The sequence below is a fragment of the Nanorana parkeri genome, unplaced genomic scaffold (assembly GCF_000935625.1).
Source record: "Nanorana parkeri isolate BGI_ZX_2015 unplaced genomic scaffold, ASM93562v1 scaffold205, whole genome shotgun sequence".
Taxonomy (NCBI): Eukaryota; Metazoa; Chordata; class Amphibia; order Anura; family Dicroglossidae; genus Nanorana; species Nanorana parkeri.
Window position 1 is genome coordinate 962594 of NW_017306473.1, and position 20840 is coordinate 983433.

General features: G+C 42.1%; 1 protein-coding gene across 1 annotated transcript in view; it reads right to left on the reverse strand.

Annotated features, from left to right (window-relative positions):
• Positions 1-20840, reverse strand: part of XRN1 (5'-3' exoribonuclease 1) — a 63769-nt gene that overhangs the window by 18034 nt on the left and 24895 nt on the right. Inside the window, exons 13-32 of the mRNA XM_018555618.1 lie at positions 20027-20116; positions 17969-18125; positions 17770-17889; positions 16790-16959; positions 15143-15263; positions 14813-14911; positions 14618-14721; positions 13602-13733; positions 12028-12190; positions 11811-11924; positions 10460-10558; positions 7128-7243; positions 6257-6403; positions 5089-5178; positions 4876-5011; positions 4194-4250; positions 3396-3528; positions 2285-2354; positions 1964-2189; positions 1669-1672 (exon numbers count right to left, since the gene is read on the reverse strand). Coding sequence (XP_018411120.1) covers positions 1669-1672; positions 1964-2189; positions 2285-2354; positions 3396-3528; positions 4194-4250; positions 4876-5011; positions 5089-5178; positions 6257-6403; positions 7128-7243; positions 10460-10558; positions 11811-11924; positions 12028-12190; positions 13602-13733; positions 14618-14721; positions 14813-14911; positions 15143-15263; positions 16790-16959; positions 17770-17889; positions 17969-18125; positions 20027-20116 — 2348 coding nt within the window. The remainder of the gene's footprint in view (positions 1-1668; positions 1673-1963; positions 2190-2284; positions 2355-3395; positions 3529-4193; positions 4251-4875; positions 5012-5088; positions 5179-6256; positions 6404-7127; positions 7244-10459; positions 10559-11810; positions 11925-12027; positions 12191-13601; positions 13734-14617; positions 14722-14812; positions 14912-15142; positions 15264-16789; positions 16960-17769; positions 17890-17968; positions 18126-20026; positions 20117-20840) is intronic.

Below are 20840 nucleotides of genomic sequence, written 5' to 3' on the forward strand. Positions count from 1 at the left end.
TATATATATATTGCAATATAAATGGGTAAGCCGTATTAGTCCAGTAGACAAGATGTCAAAAAAGACAAAAACGCAGTATTGCAGTGTGCAATAATACCTTTCTTATTGGACTAAGAAAATATATAAAAGACAAGCTTTTGTATGTAAATTGGAACAGGTAATTTTTTTAAATGTAACTCCAGCCCAAAATGTGTTTTTTAGTTTTGGATAGCATAGGGAAGGATTAACCCCCTGTAACATTTGTTTTGCTGTGTGTGCCCATTTAGCAGATTTCACTTCACTTCCTGTCCTTGTGACAATTGGATTTTGAAAAATGTGGGTTGCTGTGGAAACAAGGATTGGTGATAAAGCTTCAGTGAAGACACCTTTTTCCCATGATAACTCTTACAGGAGTGAATTCCCCTTCCTAGGGGTAGATTCCCTCTCACTTCCTGTTTTCTCAAGGACAGGAAGTGAGAGGGAGGATACAGACCGCAGTAAAAACCTCACGGTGACCCAGAAGAAGAGGCGGGCACCCCTCTTCTAACAAGAGCCAACTTCCTGTAATGTACGTACAGTACTACAAACCACATGAGCACATGAGCACAGTAGCATTACAACCAGTGAAATGCTGCGCGGTAGACTTTGGCTGCAGCCTGGGACCCCCTGCTGTACAGTAATAGTCTCTGTTTGTAAGTAGGAGTCGTATGCAAGTTGGATGCTTGTAACTTGGGGACTGCCTGTATTTACATTATTTCTTACTCCCACAGGGTCCCTCTACATTTTTCTGCAATCTGTCCACCGGTTGCAGCTCTTTGACATCTGGAACAATGCAGAACCAGCAGTATTGGATTATACTGGATGGTACTGAGACCCTGCCCATATTCCACAGTGCCAGCTGTTGAGGGTAAGTTTTTTTCCGCTGGAGTTCAGCTTTAGGTGAAGTATATTGTAGACTAACTTTCGGATGGTGCTCCTTTTCCTTTAGATTTGTACTGCTGTCTATGTCCTATCTACAGGGTTTCCCCCTCCTGTTCAGTATTAGGCTGGATTCACACCTGGGCGTAGCATAGGCACGTTTTTTCCGCATTTTTAAGCAAGTTTTTCTGTTCAGTGAAACGCGCGTTTCACTGGCGGTATGATTTTTTTAAAAAAAATTCCTTTATTTTCTCAATTTTTTTGTAAAATGTTTTTTTTTTACTTTGAAACTTCCCACCGGTTCCGCCACCCTGCGACGCGCCCGCTCGCAAGGGAAGGGAAGGAACCCGGAAGTCGGCAGACGCCGGAGGACAGAGCAGGGAACGCGGACAAGATAAGTCCTACGCTGTATTGCCGAGTGTGGCTCAGGGGTTACCGCTTTGTTAACCGCGAGCTACACTCGGGAATACCAATGGAAACGCGCCCAGGTGGGAACCATGCCCATAGGAAATTATGGGATTTCACTGTTTGAGCGTTTTACAGCGCGTTGATCAGCGCTGTAAAACGCCCAGGTGTGAACCTGGCCTTAGTGTCAGAGTTTAACAGGGTTTTACCAGGAGAGAAATTAAAGGGGACATTCCCCATTGCCATCACAGAAATAAGAACCCTTCATAGGTTTAAACACTGTCTTGCCATCTAAAACAAAAAAAATACTTTGGATAAAGCTATGCTTTAAGTGTGCATTCTGTGTACAATGTTTTTTCAAGACATGTTGCTTTCCTTCCAGTAAAATGCCCTTCTATATTTGATGGCACAATTTTGTACTGGAAGGAGACATAATGAGTGAGATACGTAGGCTGCCATTTCTGAAGGCACTGCTTTCTTTGGTAAACTAAGAACTGCAGACATGTACTCTTATTCCATCACAGTGATTTAGAAACAGCAGAACAGATAGGCAACTAGCATTCTCAGAAGGAGCTCAGCAATGTGATCCGACGTACTAATCTCAAGACCGGGATCCTTAAATAAAGACAAAACATTATTGGCAAGTGGCCAATGATCATACCCGTGTTGGAACAAAGAGGGAGCGAGGAGAGTGGTTGAGGGCGCCCAGCTGTCCTTTTTGGGATCCTCCAGCACATAATTCAGGGGAATAAGGAGTATGGTGATTGGTAGCAGGTTGGGGTTTTACTATAGCAGTCAGCTTCTGCCCTCCATTTTCTGTACGAACACCATGAGAAAGGTTGATTAAGGCACTGGGTGGCATACGATAACCTCTAGACTGGGAACATCTGTAAGAACCAATGTCAAATGGACAGGCAATGAATAAAGGAGCTTTGCATTCACCATACAAAACTATAACAACAACAAAAAGTCAAATAAATACCTTATAGTTAAACCTCCAGGAAATTCTTCATCAAATAGTACTTCAAGCAGGACATCAGCATCTCTTTCAGCTGCAAGGGTTTTCAAAATTAAAATGATCCTACATTCAGCAATGACTTCACAATACTGGTGAGTTGCATCAAGAGTAGGGATGCACCGATATAAATCGGCGCCGAAACATATCGGCCGAAAATGGCACTTTTGGCATAATGCCGAAAGAGCCATGTTTCGGCCTATACATCGTCGCATCCCTGGTTTCTTTTCTCCCCGCTGGGCGCTGTTCCAGCGGGGAGAAAAGAAAGTGACAGCCGGCCGAGCGCTGTGAGCGGCCAGCGTCTCTCCTCCCACACCGCTCAGCCGCCTATCACAGTCCGGCAGAGCCGTGTGGAGGCGGAGACAGCGCTGTCACAGGAGGCAGGGCTTTCCTCTCTACACCGCTCGATCAGCCTCCTGTGACAGCGTGTCAAAAAGAAAAGCAAAGTACACACACTCAGCGATCAGTGATCGCTGAGTGTGTGTACATAATTGAGGATATGGTATGTTAACTATATCCTCAATTATGAATGAATGGGAGTGATCTAAATCACCCCCATTCATTCATAATTGTAGTTATAGTAAACAAACAATGTTCTCATGTTATCAATGAACAGGAACACTCATAGAGGATTCCTGTTCATTGATAACAGGGGACACAGAAAAAGAGATTGAAGACTCCGTGTTCTCAATCTCTTTTTCTATTTTAAAAGGGAAATATCAGGGGTCTGTTTAGACCCCTAATATTTCCCCGAAGCTCCTAAAAGTAAAGTAAAAAATAAAAGTATTTAATAAAAAATGAATAAATAAAAACAAATATAAAAAAATTAAAAAGTTTATAAAAAATTAAATATTTAAAAAAATTGAAAAAATAAAACTAAAAAACATTTTCGGTATCGGTTCCGGCCTGACATTTTTTTAATCTCGGTTTCAAAATTTCCATTTCGGTGCACCTCTAATCAAGAGCATTTGAATTTTCTGTTTAGGATTCAACTCAGATTAGATGTAACAAAATGCAAACAGACATTATGCAAACAACAGGCAGCATATAAACATTAGATTTACAATGCCCTACTTACCTCCTTGAATCCCAATAACAGTCCCTCTAAGTCCCACTGGAACAGAAAAGCTCTCCCGTACATTGACGACGCGGTCAAAAAGCAGAAATTCTGCATCTCTGTCTGGAACAACCCCATGCTGCTGTTCAAGAGGCTGCCAATAGGAATTAGAACACTAAGCATCAAATGTTTTAATACATCGAAGTATACAGATCGAAATAATCAAACAAAAGGAAAGCATTGGATTTGGTAGAAATATGCTATTTAATAGGTGTTTAGGGTTTGAGGGGAGCTTAAGGAAAGTAGCCTGTAGTTGATTAAAGGAGAACTATGGGGTTAACACTTTTCCCCATAGTTCTTCTTAGGGTAACGGGAGGACACAAACTAGCGCCCTCCCGTTACCCTAGGCTCAGTATACCGCGAGCTACAGCTCGCGGCATACTGAGACGCCGCAGCCGGAGCGGATCCCGACATCGATGCTGGGGTCCGCCCAGCTGCGTGAGTGACAGCTGGCTCTGCCTATCTAGAGGCAGAGCCAGCTGTACCCGTCCCCTCCCCCGTCCGTTCCGCCAGTCAGCGCTGGCGGATCGGAGCGGGGAGAGGGGAATCCAGCCCCTCCCCTGTCACCGCAAAGAGCCGTGACAGGATCGAGAGGTGAGCGAACGCCGGTATATGTTCGCTCACCTCCCGATCTACAGAGCCGACTTGTGACAGTCTCATTGTCACAGGTCGGCTAGAACTATGAGATGAGTGAAAAGCACTCACCTCATAGTTCTCCTTTAAATGTAGACCAATTTGAGATGGTAAAGAATAACTTACCCTGAACAATAAATGTGGTTTCACAGTCACCCGAACCTTTTTATTGCTCTTCTTGGTCTGAAAGAGAATTACCAAGTTAAAAACCTTTTTACTGCATTTATAGTCTCTATAGAAAGTATTCCAATCATGCAAGGTTCTAGGCTTTATTTTAATGGAACTAAAGGCCAACTACATGCAAAAATCAGAAGACTGAGGACATCCAGTGAGTGCAGGGCATCGTGTATTCACCACCTAAAGGTGTGGCATCACCATGGATCCCTGCAGTCACAGTGCAAAATGCAGAGTGTGCTGCAGATGTGATCATGTCAGGCCAGCTCTCTGCACCGCTGAGAAGCACCCATCACAGGCGATAGGCGAGGAGGAAGAGGACCCCATGAGTCATGTGACCAGTCTAAAGACTTCTGCAAAATGTAAGTATAAAAAATAAAGCCTCCAGGGATGGAAGAGGGAGCGAGTGAGACAGGAGCATGGAGTTGGCATTTAACTTAAATCATTTTAAAATTATTTGTTTTCACTTCTTTGACATTTAAGAGTTTATCTTTTGATTATTGTTAAAAAAAGAAAGAAATCCTTTTTATAGGAACTGTAAAATCACAAAATCAATGGGTCTCCTTTGCCCAGCTAAAACAATAATTTTCTGAAACAATCAGAGATCTATTGTTTCAAATCACTTCAATCCTACCTTACAGTTTGCAACCTCCTCTTCAATCTTCACCACAATAGCAGAATCCAGAATCTGCAAATCACATGATGACCTAGACAGCATGCTGACTGGATGAGCCTTCAGCCAGGAGACAATCTCCTGAACTCTCTCTGCACTATAAACAGAAAAATCATGTGTTACACTACAAAAATTTACATTTCAAACGTATCGCGTCAACTTTATTTAACTAACCCATTTACATCCTCTCCTGGCCAGATATCATCCTCATAGAATACATCATCTTGGCTGTTCTTTGAAATGTGTGTAAACAATTCAGGGTACCTGTAAAAAAAAAAATATAAAAGGATAAAATTGCAGAAGCAGATGCACATCTGTGAAACAGCCCAAAAGTATTTAAAGGAGAACTATGGGGTCAGGGCTTTTCCCCGTAGTTCTCCTAAGGGTCATGGGAGAACACAAACTAGCTACAGCTCGCGGTATACTGAGGTGCCGAAGCCGGGACGGATCCTGATAATACTGTCTGGATCCACCCAGCTGCGTGAGTGACAGCTGGCTCTGCCTATCTGTGCCCACCCCCTCCCCCGTCCGTTCCGCCAGCCATCACTAGAGGATCGGACAGGGGAGGGGGGGGAATCCCTGCAGGGAGACGTGAGTGACGGCTCTCTGGAGCGATAGATCGAGAAGAGAGCGAGCGACGGTATGTGTTCGCTCACTTCCAAATCTACTGAGCCGCCCTGTGACAGTTTCATTGTCACAGGTCGGCTCAGATTATGAGGCTGAGTGAAAATCACTTGCCTTATAATTCTCCTTTAAAACTAATAAGATCCCTTTCACATTCCTATCAGGTTCACCTGTGAACTTTTCCGATCTGATCGGAAGTCCAATGTTAATCTATAGGCAGTCGGATCTAGATAAATGTGTGTCCGTTTACATCCGGCTACCCCCGACTCCGGACAAGTCCACAAAAAAAAAAACACATCAGAGTTCCGTTTCGACAGACCTGACCATGATGGATCGGGGAACAGGTTGAGGGGGAACAAATCTGCGGTAGTGGAAGAAATAAGACTACTTCAACAGAGCCATAAAGAACAATAGTGGGATGAGTCTCCAAATATAAATTTTCTGTATTTTCAAATGCCAACAAATTATGTTCAAAGTGTCATTCATCTGCTCTCATTTTTTTTCCCTCTGATTGTCAAAGTTTACCTAGTGTTATAGAGACAGAGGGCAGATAACATACAGTTAAGAACTGAAGAAAGATGATGTGCAAGTTTTAATGTCTGCCTTGCACAGGTAGGCCGATTCAGAGTTGTGAATCAACAGCCTTATCATTTTGTACATTTAAAATAATTTAGAGGAGAACATGACAGAAGGAGACTTTTTCTTTTTACTGCCTTACCTCTCTATATATTCGCCTAGAAGCTGTTCCACAGCAGAGGAGTAAGTCCATTCAGTTCCAACTTTCTTGGTATAGCCTGGAACTTCTTCATTCTTTTTGTTAAATTTCAAATTCAAGCCCACATTTGCTTTTTGCTCTCCATGTTGACTATAAGACAGGACACAAGACTGAGTAAACTGAGCATTTTCAGTGCACAAGGTGCATCCTTATATTCTAAATCTTACACAAAGAACAAAACAGGAGTTCAAATTGTCTCAATTGTATTTCCTTTACATACACAGAAAAAGGAGAAACAACATTTATATTAAAAGCTTACAAACAATTAGCTTTTCAAAAATCTGATGTCATAAAATTACTGTATTTATAAGAAAAATGACAGAAAGCCTTCAAAGATGATCTTTCTGCTTAAAGCTCATTTCCAGGAAAAAGAAAAAAAAAATCCCCTTGCAGTGGGGCTGTCCCTGCACTGCAAACGTTTAGTGCTCATTTAGGTCTAGGATTCTTGGGTAAAGGAGTTTTACTTTCCCAATTCCTGTAGGCTCCAAGGCCGGAACCTGTAGCCTCTTGCCCCTGTGCTGCAACAATTGGAGGCCCGCTGATGGCATCACATACACTGCAGGGCCCATACCCCTACATTATACGTGAGAACACTGAGGGACAAGTCCACAAGCTGGAGCATAGGGGAGACGAGGAGAGCATCTCCAACTAAACAATACAAAAATGAAAACATAAGATGTTCTAAATAAAAAAACACAATGTAAGTAGCTATACGTCGAACTGTAATTGCAAAACATTATCACAAACCCATGAAAAAGTCGAAGCAATATTTAATGAAGCAAATAAAAAAAATGTTGCGATTATAATAACTTACTTTCTCTTGGAGCCTCTACCAATAAAAATGCTTCCTGTAATCCTGGAAACAAGGTATCCATTCACTCCAAGTCGACTTGCCAGAACATATCCAGGGTTATATTTTACAGAAAATTTCTAAACAAAAAGGGAAACATTAACATTTATAAAACCAATATATGAAGAGGATAGCCATCTAATTCTTTATCAGATATCAGTGCAATACAAAAGTCTTCTACATATTCTTTGATGCAGTGCAAGGAACTAGACCTTTTTTTTTCTTCTTTGCATAAAGGTGTTCTTTAACTTTGGACAAATTTATTGTACCGACTTCCGTGAGTGTGCCTGCTTTCACTTACTGGATTGCTTGCATTCAACCTCAGAAGGATTTGTGCCATGTATTTGTACTCCTCAGAAGTGTTATGTTTCATTGTCTTTTCATATGACACAAAGCTGCTCTCAGATTACACTATAATACAATGCAGAGAGGGCTGCAACTGGGAATGCACTCCCGAATTGAATCTGAAGTTAAAAAGGCAAACTGTTTTTGTATTAACCACAAAATAATTTTCTTGAAATCCGTTGAGGGTCACAGGAAGCCTAAAACCTTCAAGTTATACTGCTGCCCACAGGAGGATTGGACAATGGCAAACAAATAAACTCCAAGACTCAAAGAAAAGAATTTCATGGTGAATACAAAAATCCTAATTTTCTTTTTCCTTCAATGAGTCTTTTAACACACACACACACGTGAAGTCTTTTAGCAAACAAATGCCAATATGCCCCAAAAACAATGAACAGAGAACTGGGGACTATCTGCAGCTCAAGAGCCGCCTACAGAACTTTACGCCTGAAGCTGGCATCAGATAAGGTCGAAACATCCACCTGGTGTAAAAAGTGTAAACGGAGATCCAGGTGGTAACCTGGTTGCCTAATGCCAAAAAGCCCAAAAAGCACTTACAGATCTAGTAGAGTGTGCCTTAACCGGAAAGGGTGGAACCCAATCCTTGAATGATGGTCTACCTGAGCCACCTACAGATGGTTGAAGGAGAAGCAGGTGCACGCTTTCCAGGATGGCAAAAAGGGAATCAGTCTTTCTGAAACAAGTAGTGGCTGAAACACAGACTCTCACAGCCAGAACCATATCCAGACAATGGAGGGAAATATCCTTTTGGTTAACTGGACCTGGACAAAAGGGACAGAAGAACAAAGTCCTAGAATAGAATGAGCAGAAACCTGATCTATGATGGTGCTGAGAGCCAAATGCCGGTCCAGACACAGTTGCAGGAAGGAGAGGGTCTGTCCCAACTCCTGAGGTTGGAAGTACCAACTCACACCAAGTGATGTATTCCATGTCCAATGATAGACCTTACGGGAAGTAGACTTCCTAGCTTTTAGCGTTATAGGAATCACAGACTCAGAGATGCCTCTGTCCCTTAGAACCAGAGTTTAAACAGCCATGCCATTAAGCAAGATGGCAAATAAGTCCTTGCGACAGAAGATTCTGACAATCTGGCAGAGTCCATGGAGCATTTGTCATGAGCCTTACCAGCTCTGCATACCACATCTGACAGTTCGAGAGAGCATGAAGATCACCAGAAGGCCCTTCATCTCAATCCTGCTAGGAAGAAGTTTCAGGGGAAGAAAGGCACACATCAGGGTGTACTGATCGCACAGAGACAATATAGTGTTCACTGTTTCTGTTAGAAGATCCCTGTACCTGGAGGCAAAGCTGGTAAGTTTGCTGTTGAACATATAGGCCAAGTGGTCTACATCTAGGTCTCTCATCTGCAACACAGGTCCTGAAGCACCTCTGGGTGTAGGGACCACTTTCTTGGGTCCAGGCACTGCCGGATGAGGAAATCTCCCTGCTAATTGTCTACAGCTAGAATGTACATGGCTGACAAGGCTGAAACATGAAGTTCTGCCCAGAACAGTATCCTATCTACTTCTCTTGCCTCTGTAAGACTTCTGGTTTCTCCCTGATGTTTTGACTGAATTGAATTTAGATGATCCTCCTGTAGCATGGTCCAACACTTCACAGACAGCCAAATCACCCAAAGTTTCAGGATGTTGATCGAGGGGTGAGACTCCCCGGAAACCAAGCCTACTGCACAGACAGCATGTCCAGGACTCTTCCGCAGTCCAACAGGCTGGCATCCATTTTGAGGAACCTTCAAAAGATGGGAAGGAAGGACTTCCCCAAATCCAGAGTTGGAATCCTGAGGCAGGGACAACCTGGTACTCCGTGACAAACTAAACACTCTGTCCATAGACCAGATTGACTTGTCTCTGGATTAAAAAATTTGGAGATGCAGAGGTCTTAAGTGAAACTGGGAAATGGAACTGCCTCAAAAAGGAGGCTACCATCAGGTCTATGATTCCTAACCAAAAGCAAACACTCAGGCGACTCCTAGATTGGAGAGTTGTTAAAGTTTTCCCTGTGGAAGGAGCAGAGCTAGATACTCCAAACGATGGGTTGGTTTTCTGAACGTTCAGGATCCATCAGAACCGTTGTATCTGGAAAGTCAAAGACATGTCAGACAGAGTCCACACCAACTGTTCCCTTCACAGGAGATAGGGCTGCCATGAAAGCAAAGCATGCCTAATCCTGGGTCCAGCACCTTGGTGAATACCTAAAGTGCAGATGAGAGGCCAAAAGGGCAGGACCCCAAAGTGGTAGTGCAGGGACCCCACAGGAAAGTGAAGGAATTGCTGATGTGCTGGAAAGTTGGGGATATGAAGGTACGCATCCACAAAAGCCAGAAAATCTCCTTAGTGAAGAGAGGGAATGACAGATTGGTAGACTCCATGCAGAATCTCTGGCCCCCAATGAAGACATTCAGAACTTTAAGATCCAAGATGGAGCAGATGCCGCTTTTTAGGTTTGGGAACGTTGAACAAAGTGGAATAAAACCCCTGAATTAATTCTGCCAGAGCAACTGGGGCACTGACACCTTGGTCCGGAGGAAGATTAACAAACGTTCCCACACATTGGAAAGTGGGGGCACACCTTCATGCCAAGAAAAGCTTTTCTGAGGATTTGGCAAACTTGCAGTGCCACACCTTGCAGGTAGACTGGGAGCTACGCTTGGGGGGGGGGAGTTCTCGATGTGGAGGTTGAGAAACAACAAAAAGGGACGACTCCTTATGGTCAGAGAGCGAGAACACTTCTCTTTCGCTGAGGAAGATGGGTGCTCTTGCCACCAGTAGCAGCCACACTTACATGTTCAACACATTACACACACACCGTCAAAAAAAGAATGCCTTAAAAATAACATACATTTAAAAGAATATATATATTTCTCTATCACAAAGTCGAGGAATATTGCTAAACTGCAATAAGCAACTTACATGCTGGTTCTGTATTAAGGCATCTAACTGTGGTTCACAGGGAATGGTAAATAGAACACGAACTCTGTTCTCACTGAGAACGTCAGATGAGTCTTGAACCTATAGAGTGGCAGGCAAATCAGAACAGATTTAATGAATGAATTAATAAATAGGAAACGGAGAATAACCAGCATTGTACTTAAATCGGTGTGCTAAGCCAAGAAGGTAATTCAATTGAAAGAAAGAAAACCTTCTATTAAGTAACCAGCACAACATTAAAGATATGGTGACAAAAAAATATAATTGACTTATTCTTTATATGTAATAACTCATAGGATTACCATTTTCCAAGCAAAAATAAAAACACAATACTTTAGCCATACAGCCTGGCAGTAAATAAATGTGAAATACTGTGTACACAGATATAATTGTAACATTCATAAATATGTTCAAAATCTACATAATATGTTTTTGTAAATGCTCATGAGAAGTACAAGTAAACAAATGTGCGTATTCCAATAAGCTAGCAAGTTAAAAAAAAAAAACAAGAGTTAGCAGCATCCAAGCAAATGACATATGAAATAGTGGGCAAAAAAAATACAAAATATGCAAGAGGGGTTGACAGGGAGGAGAGCAAAGGCAGGTGCATTACATGGTGTGGGGACCACTTTGTCAGGGATGGTGGTACAATGTGTCCTCATGCTGCTGTATGTACACAGTATTTAACAGCTAAGCTGCAGGAGGGGACCTATACCTGAATTTAAGACTTGAGTCTATACCCTAAAGGGGTACATTGTTCCCATCATGAGGGTGAGCTGTGCGTTTTATAGTCTTTGGACTGCCAAACTGTATGAGGTGGAATATAGTGTTTTTAATACCTGTACCTACTATAAAGAAAATAATATGTTGGCATTAATATAACTATAAGACTATTGCTTTAAATGTCACCATACATGTTATTTGACTGTACAATCTCCTTTGTATTTACCAAAAACTATGCAATATGAGAACCTACCTTAACTGTCCGACCAGTTTGTATCCAAACAAGCAGGTACTTGTATTATATAGTTATTGGCAGATCTAAAAGGAAATTGCACAGTCTGGTTGGAATGTGTGTATTGAGCCTCACATAGCTGCCACTATATCCTAAAATAGGAATAAACAGTTTGCACAATTTTTGTTGTGAGCTACTGAACATAACATTAACTGGAAAGAGTGTACTATAACACACTGCATATAAATATATTCAGCTTTGATGCATTTCTGGAATGGTTACCCATAAATATTGTAAAGCAGATATGTATTTTGCCTGATATTTACTTAAAACACACACACAGGTCTAGCGGGCTACAGTGCTCTTGTAAGAACCTACCTCTCCCATGCACCCATAGTACGGAATGCCAAGCATGAAGACTGTACTCCCAGGTGAGAACAGCTCTCCGAGTGTCTTAAAGTGGGAGAAACCAGACTCAAAGGTGGTAATATCCTAAAAAGAAGAGCATACGTAAAGTTAAACTGCATTCATGCCAACACATAATAAAAAAGCACAATTACCCACAAGGAATGCTGCCTATTAATACTTTGCTCACCTTGACAACTGCCTGGTATACAAAGGGGAGCACCTGCTTGGACCACTGCTTCTCCAGGTAAACCTCTCCATTTTGTGTTATCTGATACCGACGTCCAGTAAGCAGTTGAGCATACAGCAGCACTGATGTATCATTGATGATAACTCCTTTTCTTCTTTGGTATCTTATAAAAAATATAATACATGATTGGTATTGGAAAACAAGCTATTTGTATGTACACACAGGGGTGTGGAATTCATATCGCCTGCCGGCCAGGTGCTTTTTATTTTTCTACATTTAGACTTGCTTTGGGCAAGCAGGACTAAATGTAGAGCAGGGAAAGCTGCCGCTCAATATGTACAAGTGATCAGAGCGGCTGTACAGCCGCCCAGGTCACTTGTATAGCAGGCTGTTTGTCCGTGGTAGCCAGGAAGCAGTGCTCTCAAACACGCACAATGTGTTCACTTTCCCAAGTTGGGAAAATGGAATTACCGGCTTAAATCTGGCCCCCACTGCTACACTTACCTTTTGTGGAATGGTCCTTCCCCTCCGCCCTTATGGGTGTACTATTAATCAGGTGACCGAGCTGAATAATGAGAACCGCTTTTTAGCACGGCTAAATACGGTTTGGGTTAAAATGATATTTGTAAATGAAAAGTAGATTGTGCCCCCACTTAAGTCCTTGGACAAGTAGCTTTTAAAAAAATTTCCACAGCCCTGTACACACACACACACAAACACACACACATATATGCATATATATGCTTGAAAAATCCACTCGTCCGCTTGTCTGTGACGAGAGGACGGTGGAGCCCAACAAGCAGCTTCCCGGCCGGCCGTTGTAATTACACTGCCGGCACCTTTAGATTCAAGTGATCGGGCATCTCTAGAGATGCCCGATCGCTTGTATCAGAAGCTGTCTCTGCCGTTGCTGGTCCCGAGATCCGCTGTGCCCGATGCGGCCGCTACCGGCACGGCTCTGTGACAGAAGATCAAAGGGAGTTCAGTATACGGTCTCCCTTTGATCTTTTCTCAGTCCCCGAATGCAGGAAGTGACGTATATTACATCACATCCTGCATTCAGTGTCACTCTCCAGCTACAGAAGCTGATGAAGCCGATCTCTGCTTCATCAGCTTCTCTGGGGGTCCCTAGGTGACATTAGGGGTCTTGGAGACCCCTGATGTCTCCATAAAGAGGACCTGTCATGTAAATTGGCTATCACATAGGGGGCTTCTTAGCCCCCCCATGTAATAGCAATAAAGCTGTGTGTAAAAAAAAAAAAAAAAAAGTAATACAAAAATTAAAAGAATCCTAAAAAAATAAAGCATAAAAAAATTAAAAAAGAAAACAATTTTCTTTAAAGTCCCCGCCCCCCACATACACACGCAGATATGCGTTGGTGCGCCTACGTGCAAAAACGACGATTGCGCCTATTGTGCCGCACATGTTACATATCGCCGCAATTGTCTGAGTTTTTCTTTATATTTTGTACAGTATTATATTACAGTACAGTATTGTAATCATTTTATATGAATATTTTACATTTACACACAAGTAATGGCTAGGGTTTTGCTGTTTGTTGGTTTAAACTCACTGTTCTGAGATTCCTTGTACGTCCTTCACCCAGATGTTCCTCTCCTTGTCAGCAACATAAACCAATTTTATAGGTGGTACAGATAAACCAGTGTAAAGCTTCTGAGCTCCCGGAGGCTCTTCCAAATAAAATCTGAAAGCAACAGCACAAAAATAATTGCAAACTTTGTTCCTTAGGAAACACTAACAATTCATGTTTTTCAGACTTCAAGAAACATACACAGTTTAAATGAAGCAGTGACATGAAATCACCTGTAATTCTATGAGGGGATGTGGAAAACACAGCCTGTAATTGGTGCCTGAGGACTATGTTGAGAAATCTGTTACGTGGACACGCTAGGAGAAACCAAGTAAAAATCCAAAGTGTACTTCTGTTTAAAAGTAGACTCTTTACCTTGTGGAGTAACCCCAGATCTTTAAAGCTGGCAACTTCACATGTCTACTCGCACCTTCAGAGTATCTTCTAGCCATCTTCAAAGCCCCAAAATCCAGAGTGATCTAATATGCTAATACCAACCACAGCTTCTGTAGTCAAGCTGCGGCCTAACTCCTTCTGTACCTCACACCTTCCTTTTGGCTAGGGTGGTCACGTTGAGCTGTCTGCACTATGAACCTGAGGGCACTTTACAGGGTAACTATAGCTCACAGGTTCCCTTTAATTAAAACCACTGCAAACACTTTAGTATCCACCCTCTACCCAAGCACAATTCTTTCATATATGATTCCTTAGCTGCTCACAACACAAGTGAATGCTGGAGTCACTGCTAATCCATCCTGCTATAGTAGCAACTCTGAAAAATATCAGGCATATAAGCATGGTCAAAATTATCTCAATCTGGTAAAAACCTGAAGATATGGCTCTGAAGCAGGGTTCACTGCTTGACTAAATAAAATAGATATAAAACTGTTTAATAGTTTAGCAAATAATAAACATTTGATACAGACAAGTGGCACTCTGTTAGACATCTTCTGCCATAAAGGGTTATAGAAGGCAAGTATTGTAAAATATTTACATACCTCACTTCTCCATCTGACACTGCTACAACACGTGCTTCTTCAAGGTGTGGCCAGTTAACAAATACAGATTTCCCAAGAACTGCTGAAGCCACAGATTCCACCATCTAAAAAAAAAAGGGGGGAAATAAATGCAATTTTATGTCATAAAAATATACAACCAACATGTTTAGTTTGGTATACAAGACATATACTCACAGTGTTTTCAGAGTTTTCATCAACCACTATCTCCAAGATCATATTGTCGCCTCGACTACTCTGTTGGAAGACCTGCACTCCTGTTTTCTTCATAGAGAACTGACAAAAATGAAATACATATCATGCAGTTAACAGTTTGGCATGATAAATGAATAATACCGGTACACACAAATAAAACTCCAGCTAAAGAGCAAGTCCTAATGCAGAGGGCTAGAAAAACATCTAATTAAGCATTCTTATAAGCCACCCATTAATATATGTGGAAGAAGATAAGTCTAGCTGTACAATAACCACGGCAAATGCAATGTCCAGATTCTTAAAATGACGTACTGTGTGTTTGATGTGCTTCAGAGTTGGGAACCCACAAAAATAGAGTGCACTCTTGTTTACTTTTGTGATTCTGTTATCAACCATATCCACGTGCCATGCATCCAGTGAGATACTCTTATTCCTACCAAAACAAGATAATAACAATTATACTAAAAGGAAAATGACTGGTTCTCTTAATGACTGGTACACAGAGACACACACACACATACACTTACATAGGTTGAACTCGATGGACCTTTGTCTTTTTTCAAACTCAAATATCATGCAACTATGAAAATAATTTTGTAAACACTTGACCGTCACACTTATAATCTTGTTGGACTTCCTACACCCAAACCATGGGCGTTAATAAGGAGTTGGCCCCTCCTGGTGACTATAACAGCCTACACTCTTCTGGGAAAGTTTTGCACAAAATGTTGGAGTGTATCTGAGCACAATTGCGCACATTCAGCCAAAAGAGCATTTGTGAGATCATACACTGATTTTGTACATGAAGAGCTGGCTCTCAGTCAGTGTTCAAGTTCATTCCAATTGTGTTTCATCGGGTTGAGGTCAGGGCTCTAAACGACACTCAAGTTCCTTCACACTAAACTGGTCAAACCATGTCTTGATGGACCTGACTTTGTGAACAGGAACACAAACTATTTTCATAAGGTTGGAAGTGCACAATCATGTAAATTAGGGATGCACCGATACTGGTATTGGTGCCGAATATTTGGGTGTGTACTCGTACTTGCCAAAATGCTCCAATGCCTATCCCAATACTTGAGCTTCCGGTATCAGGAAGCTAGGCAGCGAGTCATTACACGCTGCCCGGCTTCCTGATTGGCCAGAAAGCCGGCTTCATGCTCCCTCACCACCTGGTGACAAGGGAGCATGGAGCCGGCTTCCCGGCCAATCAGAAAGCCGGGCACTGTGTAAAGACTTGTTGTCCGGCTTCCTGATTGGCCAGCTTCTCGACCAATCAGGAAGCCGGGCAACGAGTCATTACACAGCGCCCAGCTCCTGATTGGCCAGAAAGCGGGCTCCATGCTTCGTCACTTGGTGACGAGGGAGCATGGAGACGGTTTCCCTGCTAATCAGGAAGCCAGATAGCGAGTCATTACACGCCACCTGGCTTCCTTAATGGGACTTCTGGTATCGGTATTGGCGAGTACCGGGAAAAAATTTCGGTACTCGATAATGAAAAAACGGTATCGGTGCATCCCTAATGTAAATATCTTTGCATGTCGTAGCAATTACATTACCCATCACTAAAAACACCTGAAATAACAGGGGAGCCCACGTTCGACGACTTAGCATGTGTGATGGTCAGGTGTCCGCAAATGTTTGCCTGTATAGTGAAGGTAGAATAACATTCTATGATAATGGAAACATTTACACACTAGCAGTAGGGAACATTCTCAGATTGCGTCATAAAACAGCCACCATATTTACATCTTTATAGTTTCATCACAATTCCTGAAGACATTTGTAAATAAATATTATGTGTTTATGCCTTTGGGATGTCAAGGATGACCTATTAGAAAGTCCACCTTATGAGACCCTAAATGACTCTACGACTCCACTGTCAGGCGCTAGCAGCATTGTAGATTTATCTTCATAAATTCTCTGTTCCCCCACAACTGTATAATAAGTGCATTTTACCTTGCCCGGCAATGCTCAATGCCTTGAAATTTCTCTGGCCAGGGAGAGCCGTATTTGAAGTCATCTTCCTTGTCAAACCAGTACATGAAGCACTCGCTATGTCTATTGCGATTCCACTCCTCCTCAGTCAGCCGCTTATTACAGGCCTCCATGGCTTCCAGCAATCGAATCTGCAGGAGAGGAAGATTCTCATACAGTTCTGCTTTACAAAGGCATAATAAGTTATTATCAAAATATCTAAAAAGTAAGAACTGCCTTTGCTGCTCTATAGCAGGTAAGATGACTGAAAATGTAAAATCTGTGCTAGAAAATGAAAGTGAGAATTTGATTTGCTGCATAAAGGAACACAAATTATCCTTTCATACACTCAATACATGAAGCCCAATAAGCTATATTGATCAACACAAAACACATAGCAAAAACAGTTCATATTTAAATACATTTTGAAAAGCTGCTACATTATTCACTAAAACATGAACACAAACACCATCGAAAAGGAAAAAGGGCATTTTCCATTCCAATATCAGGAGACCTAAAATGTCTAATCAGAGCAAGCACGGTTTAAAGTTATTGATTAGAAGTTAAACCTCTAACTCGAATCAGAGGGTAGGCCAGAAAATGACACAGCCAAAACACCAGACAGGATGTGGAGAACTTGGAAGATCTGCAGCAACAGAAATGTGCTGGCAGTCTATACTAGAAAATGATACAAATAAGTACCAAAGAGGTGTTCCAGCTTAGTGCAGGAAGTGGAGAACTTGGAGGATCTGCAGCAACGGTTATGTACTGACAGCAACTGGCATACTGTATACTGGCAGCAACCTGAAACTGCTTTCAGTTTGGTCATTTTAGCTGAGCCAAAGGGCTTGCTTCAGGTGCAAGCAGGGCTGTAGTAGGGTGCATGTTCTCAAGCATCATTTTCTGCATTTGAAAAATAGAAATATTCATTTATTGTCTAACACATGCCTAGAAAAACTTACTTCATCAATAAATGGAATTAACACCACTGCTTCCCACTCCTGCTGTTTTCCATTGAGATCGGTTTTAAAATCTTGAGGATAATAATCTATGATGGGCGAGTCTTCGCTATTCATTAAGTTCTGTGGAAAAATACACTTGTTAAAAACTATACAGCCAAAAAAACTGATGCCTAGTCTAGGGTAAACAAGAAACAGTTACCTGATAGGCCTGAGGCAGCAAATCTTTACTAGCAGCAGGTAATACAGCAAGCAGCTGCTCAAATGGCATGAAGGGTTTTCCCAAATCAAATTTCAGCTTCAAGTGACTGATATTCTGAATATCAGACAAGTATGGTGCATAATGGTAGGGGTAATACCTTGAATGAAGGGAAAAAATAACATATTAATGAATATACACAAATAAAATGACAAACATATTATAGATGAATGGAATTGTACCTGTAATTAGTCTAAATGAACACAATTGCAATCGGTCTAAAGCAAATTCTATAGTACGAGTTCCATTGGAGGTGCTTAAGGAACCCAAAAGCACTTACTAGATTAGAAGGCATTACACTGCTACAAAATAGCAGCTGGAAAATGTAAATATGTACAGTTTTGAGGCTACATTACACTGTATGACAGTCTAAATAGATCCCAAATCCAGTCACTGTGTGATGCGCAAGCCTTATAATGTTTAAAAATAAACAAAAACCCTATACCTCCACTAAGTGAGCAAGGGTTAGCAGTCAGGGTGTATGGTTGACATTTCTTTTCATGCTGAAAATTGCCAAATGTTGGGTTGTCAACGGGTTGTTTTTGTTACTGAATTGCTTTTCCAGAGAGGGCGCTGTGGAGGATTTCTGCAGTGAGAGCAAGCACACGCGCGCGCGCAGCAGCGTGGGGACGAGAGACGCCGAGAAGACGGGAGAGAGGACGGCAGAGGCGGCAGGACTGAGGGTCGGGACCGGGACCAGGGGTCGGCGGGAACAGAGGCCGGAGGACAGCGGGGCAAGCCGGAGGACCAGCCGGGACAAGACCGAGGACCAGACGGGCCAGACGGAGATCAGCAGTACAGAGGACGTGAGGTCGGTGGGACCAGAGGATCGGGCAACCAGACGGACGGACCAGAGGGACGGTGGACGTCAGTAAAGGGGCCTGGAGAGCGGAGGGACCGGAGGTCGGCAGCGGGAAGATCGAGCACCGGTGGCGGGGACGGAAGGACGTGGAGCCGTGCTGATGAGAAACGGTAATATACAGGGGTACAAGTACCCCTAAAAACGAGATGATGCGAGGATCTTTACACCCACACACACACACAATGGGTTGGACTTGATGGACATATGTCTTTATTCAGCCTCAAATACTATGTAACTATGTAACTATGTAACTGTGTACTTACCACAGTACTGAAAGCAAAATGGTAGCTCGACAAATTATATCTTTTTCTCACACATTCTATATGAAATGTTCTGTAAACTACAAAATATAAAGACATGTTTCAACAGCTGCTGACAGATTAGTATTATTGAATTAATTTCCTGTACTGAGAGAATTATGTAAGCCGTCATAGCTAAGATCTTTCTGAAAATACTAGTTACCTCTTTGGTATGACCCAGACTGAGCATGCAGCAACCACAGTCAGAGGGAAGTCAGAACTCCTGATCTACACACTTGTGGAAAGTCCTGAAGACTCAGGATCAGAATGAAAACCAGACAACTGGCATTTTTAAAAGGAAATGTGGCTATATTTCCTCAGGTTTCCTTTAACATCAATATAAATGTGGCAATGTTAAATAAAAAGTTATAGTTTTGCAATAAGCAGAGTCCGTAACAAAGTTTATTTCAATGAAATCTGAGAACTTCAGAGACGCAAAGATAAAAAAAACAACATTACTCCGTTATTGAAACCCATCCTGGCAGGTCCGGCTCATTGCATTTTCAGAATATGCTAACATAATCGCCTTATGCTTCAAAGTTAAACAGTCTGCATAAAATATTCTGAGAGAGGTTCTAATCCCTTCTATAATGTAAGGGCAGAGCAGAGACAATACAAGTGAATCTCTTCAGGTCTGTGCGGTCCCACCAAGGAGATGAGAACACACCAGAGATCTCTACATTCCAATATACTACATACGAATGGAGACTAAAATAGATCTTTTTCTTCCGTGTACCCACATTGATACCCACATGACCCCTAGATACCCACATGACTGCATATCAGCCTTCCCATAATTCTACAAGTCATATCACTCAGAAAAGAGCTATTTCTACTCACCAGCTCCAGGATTGGACCCCATGGTAGTAATAGTGCAAAATCCACTGTATAGCCTGGACATAACATTCAGCTTGTTCAGCCAAAAACTCACTAAAAAAGGAATATAAACAGCACTTATTTCAAATTCTTCAGAAATCTCATTTGTATGTTTAGTTACTTGTATTTGAATAGCCCAACACACCAGCATGAAGGGTCCCAGGGGAACCACTGAACAAACAGACTACATGGTGGAGCAGACTAGTGTTATGTATAATGAGGAAGGGGGGGGTGGCCTAGAAGAGTTATGAAGGAGGTAGAGTAGAAGCATTCTTTACTGAAACTGGAACCGCTCCAGGCAAACGCCTTGTTTGCCTCACGGCAGATACGCCCCTGGCTGTGTCCTGTAGTGACGAACACGGAAAAGGATGGAACCACAGCGGAGGGAAAAAGCACCCAAGATTTCTAGAAACGTTGTATACTGAAGAGTCTAATGGAGGCTGCAGTGTTGGAGTGGAGGAGAGGCAGGAAATGTATGCACAACCTATGTCTTACAAATAAGCATTCACTACACGACAAAATATCCCCACAACACCATGGAATAGCTAAAACACATAAGTGAGGAGTCAGTGCTGTGCCCTGTTATGACATAGAAGTCTAAGGATTGAACCACAGCACTACACGGTGGTGGAAAAAAAAGTCGCCCAACACAACCCTAAGTGTTGTATGCTAAAGAATGTGGTGTGGAACTATTAGTGGAGGGCTCATTTAGTAACAGTAACTGACACAGACACAATTGCCAGATTATCTCTTATTTAGAATACACAAGTATAAATTG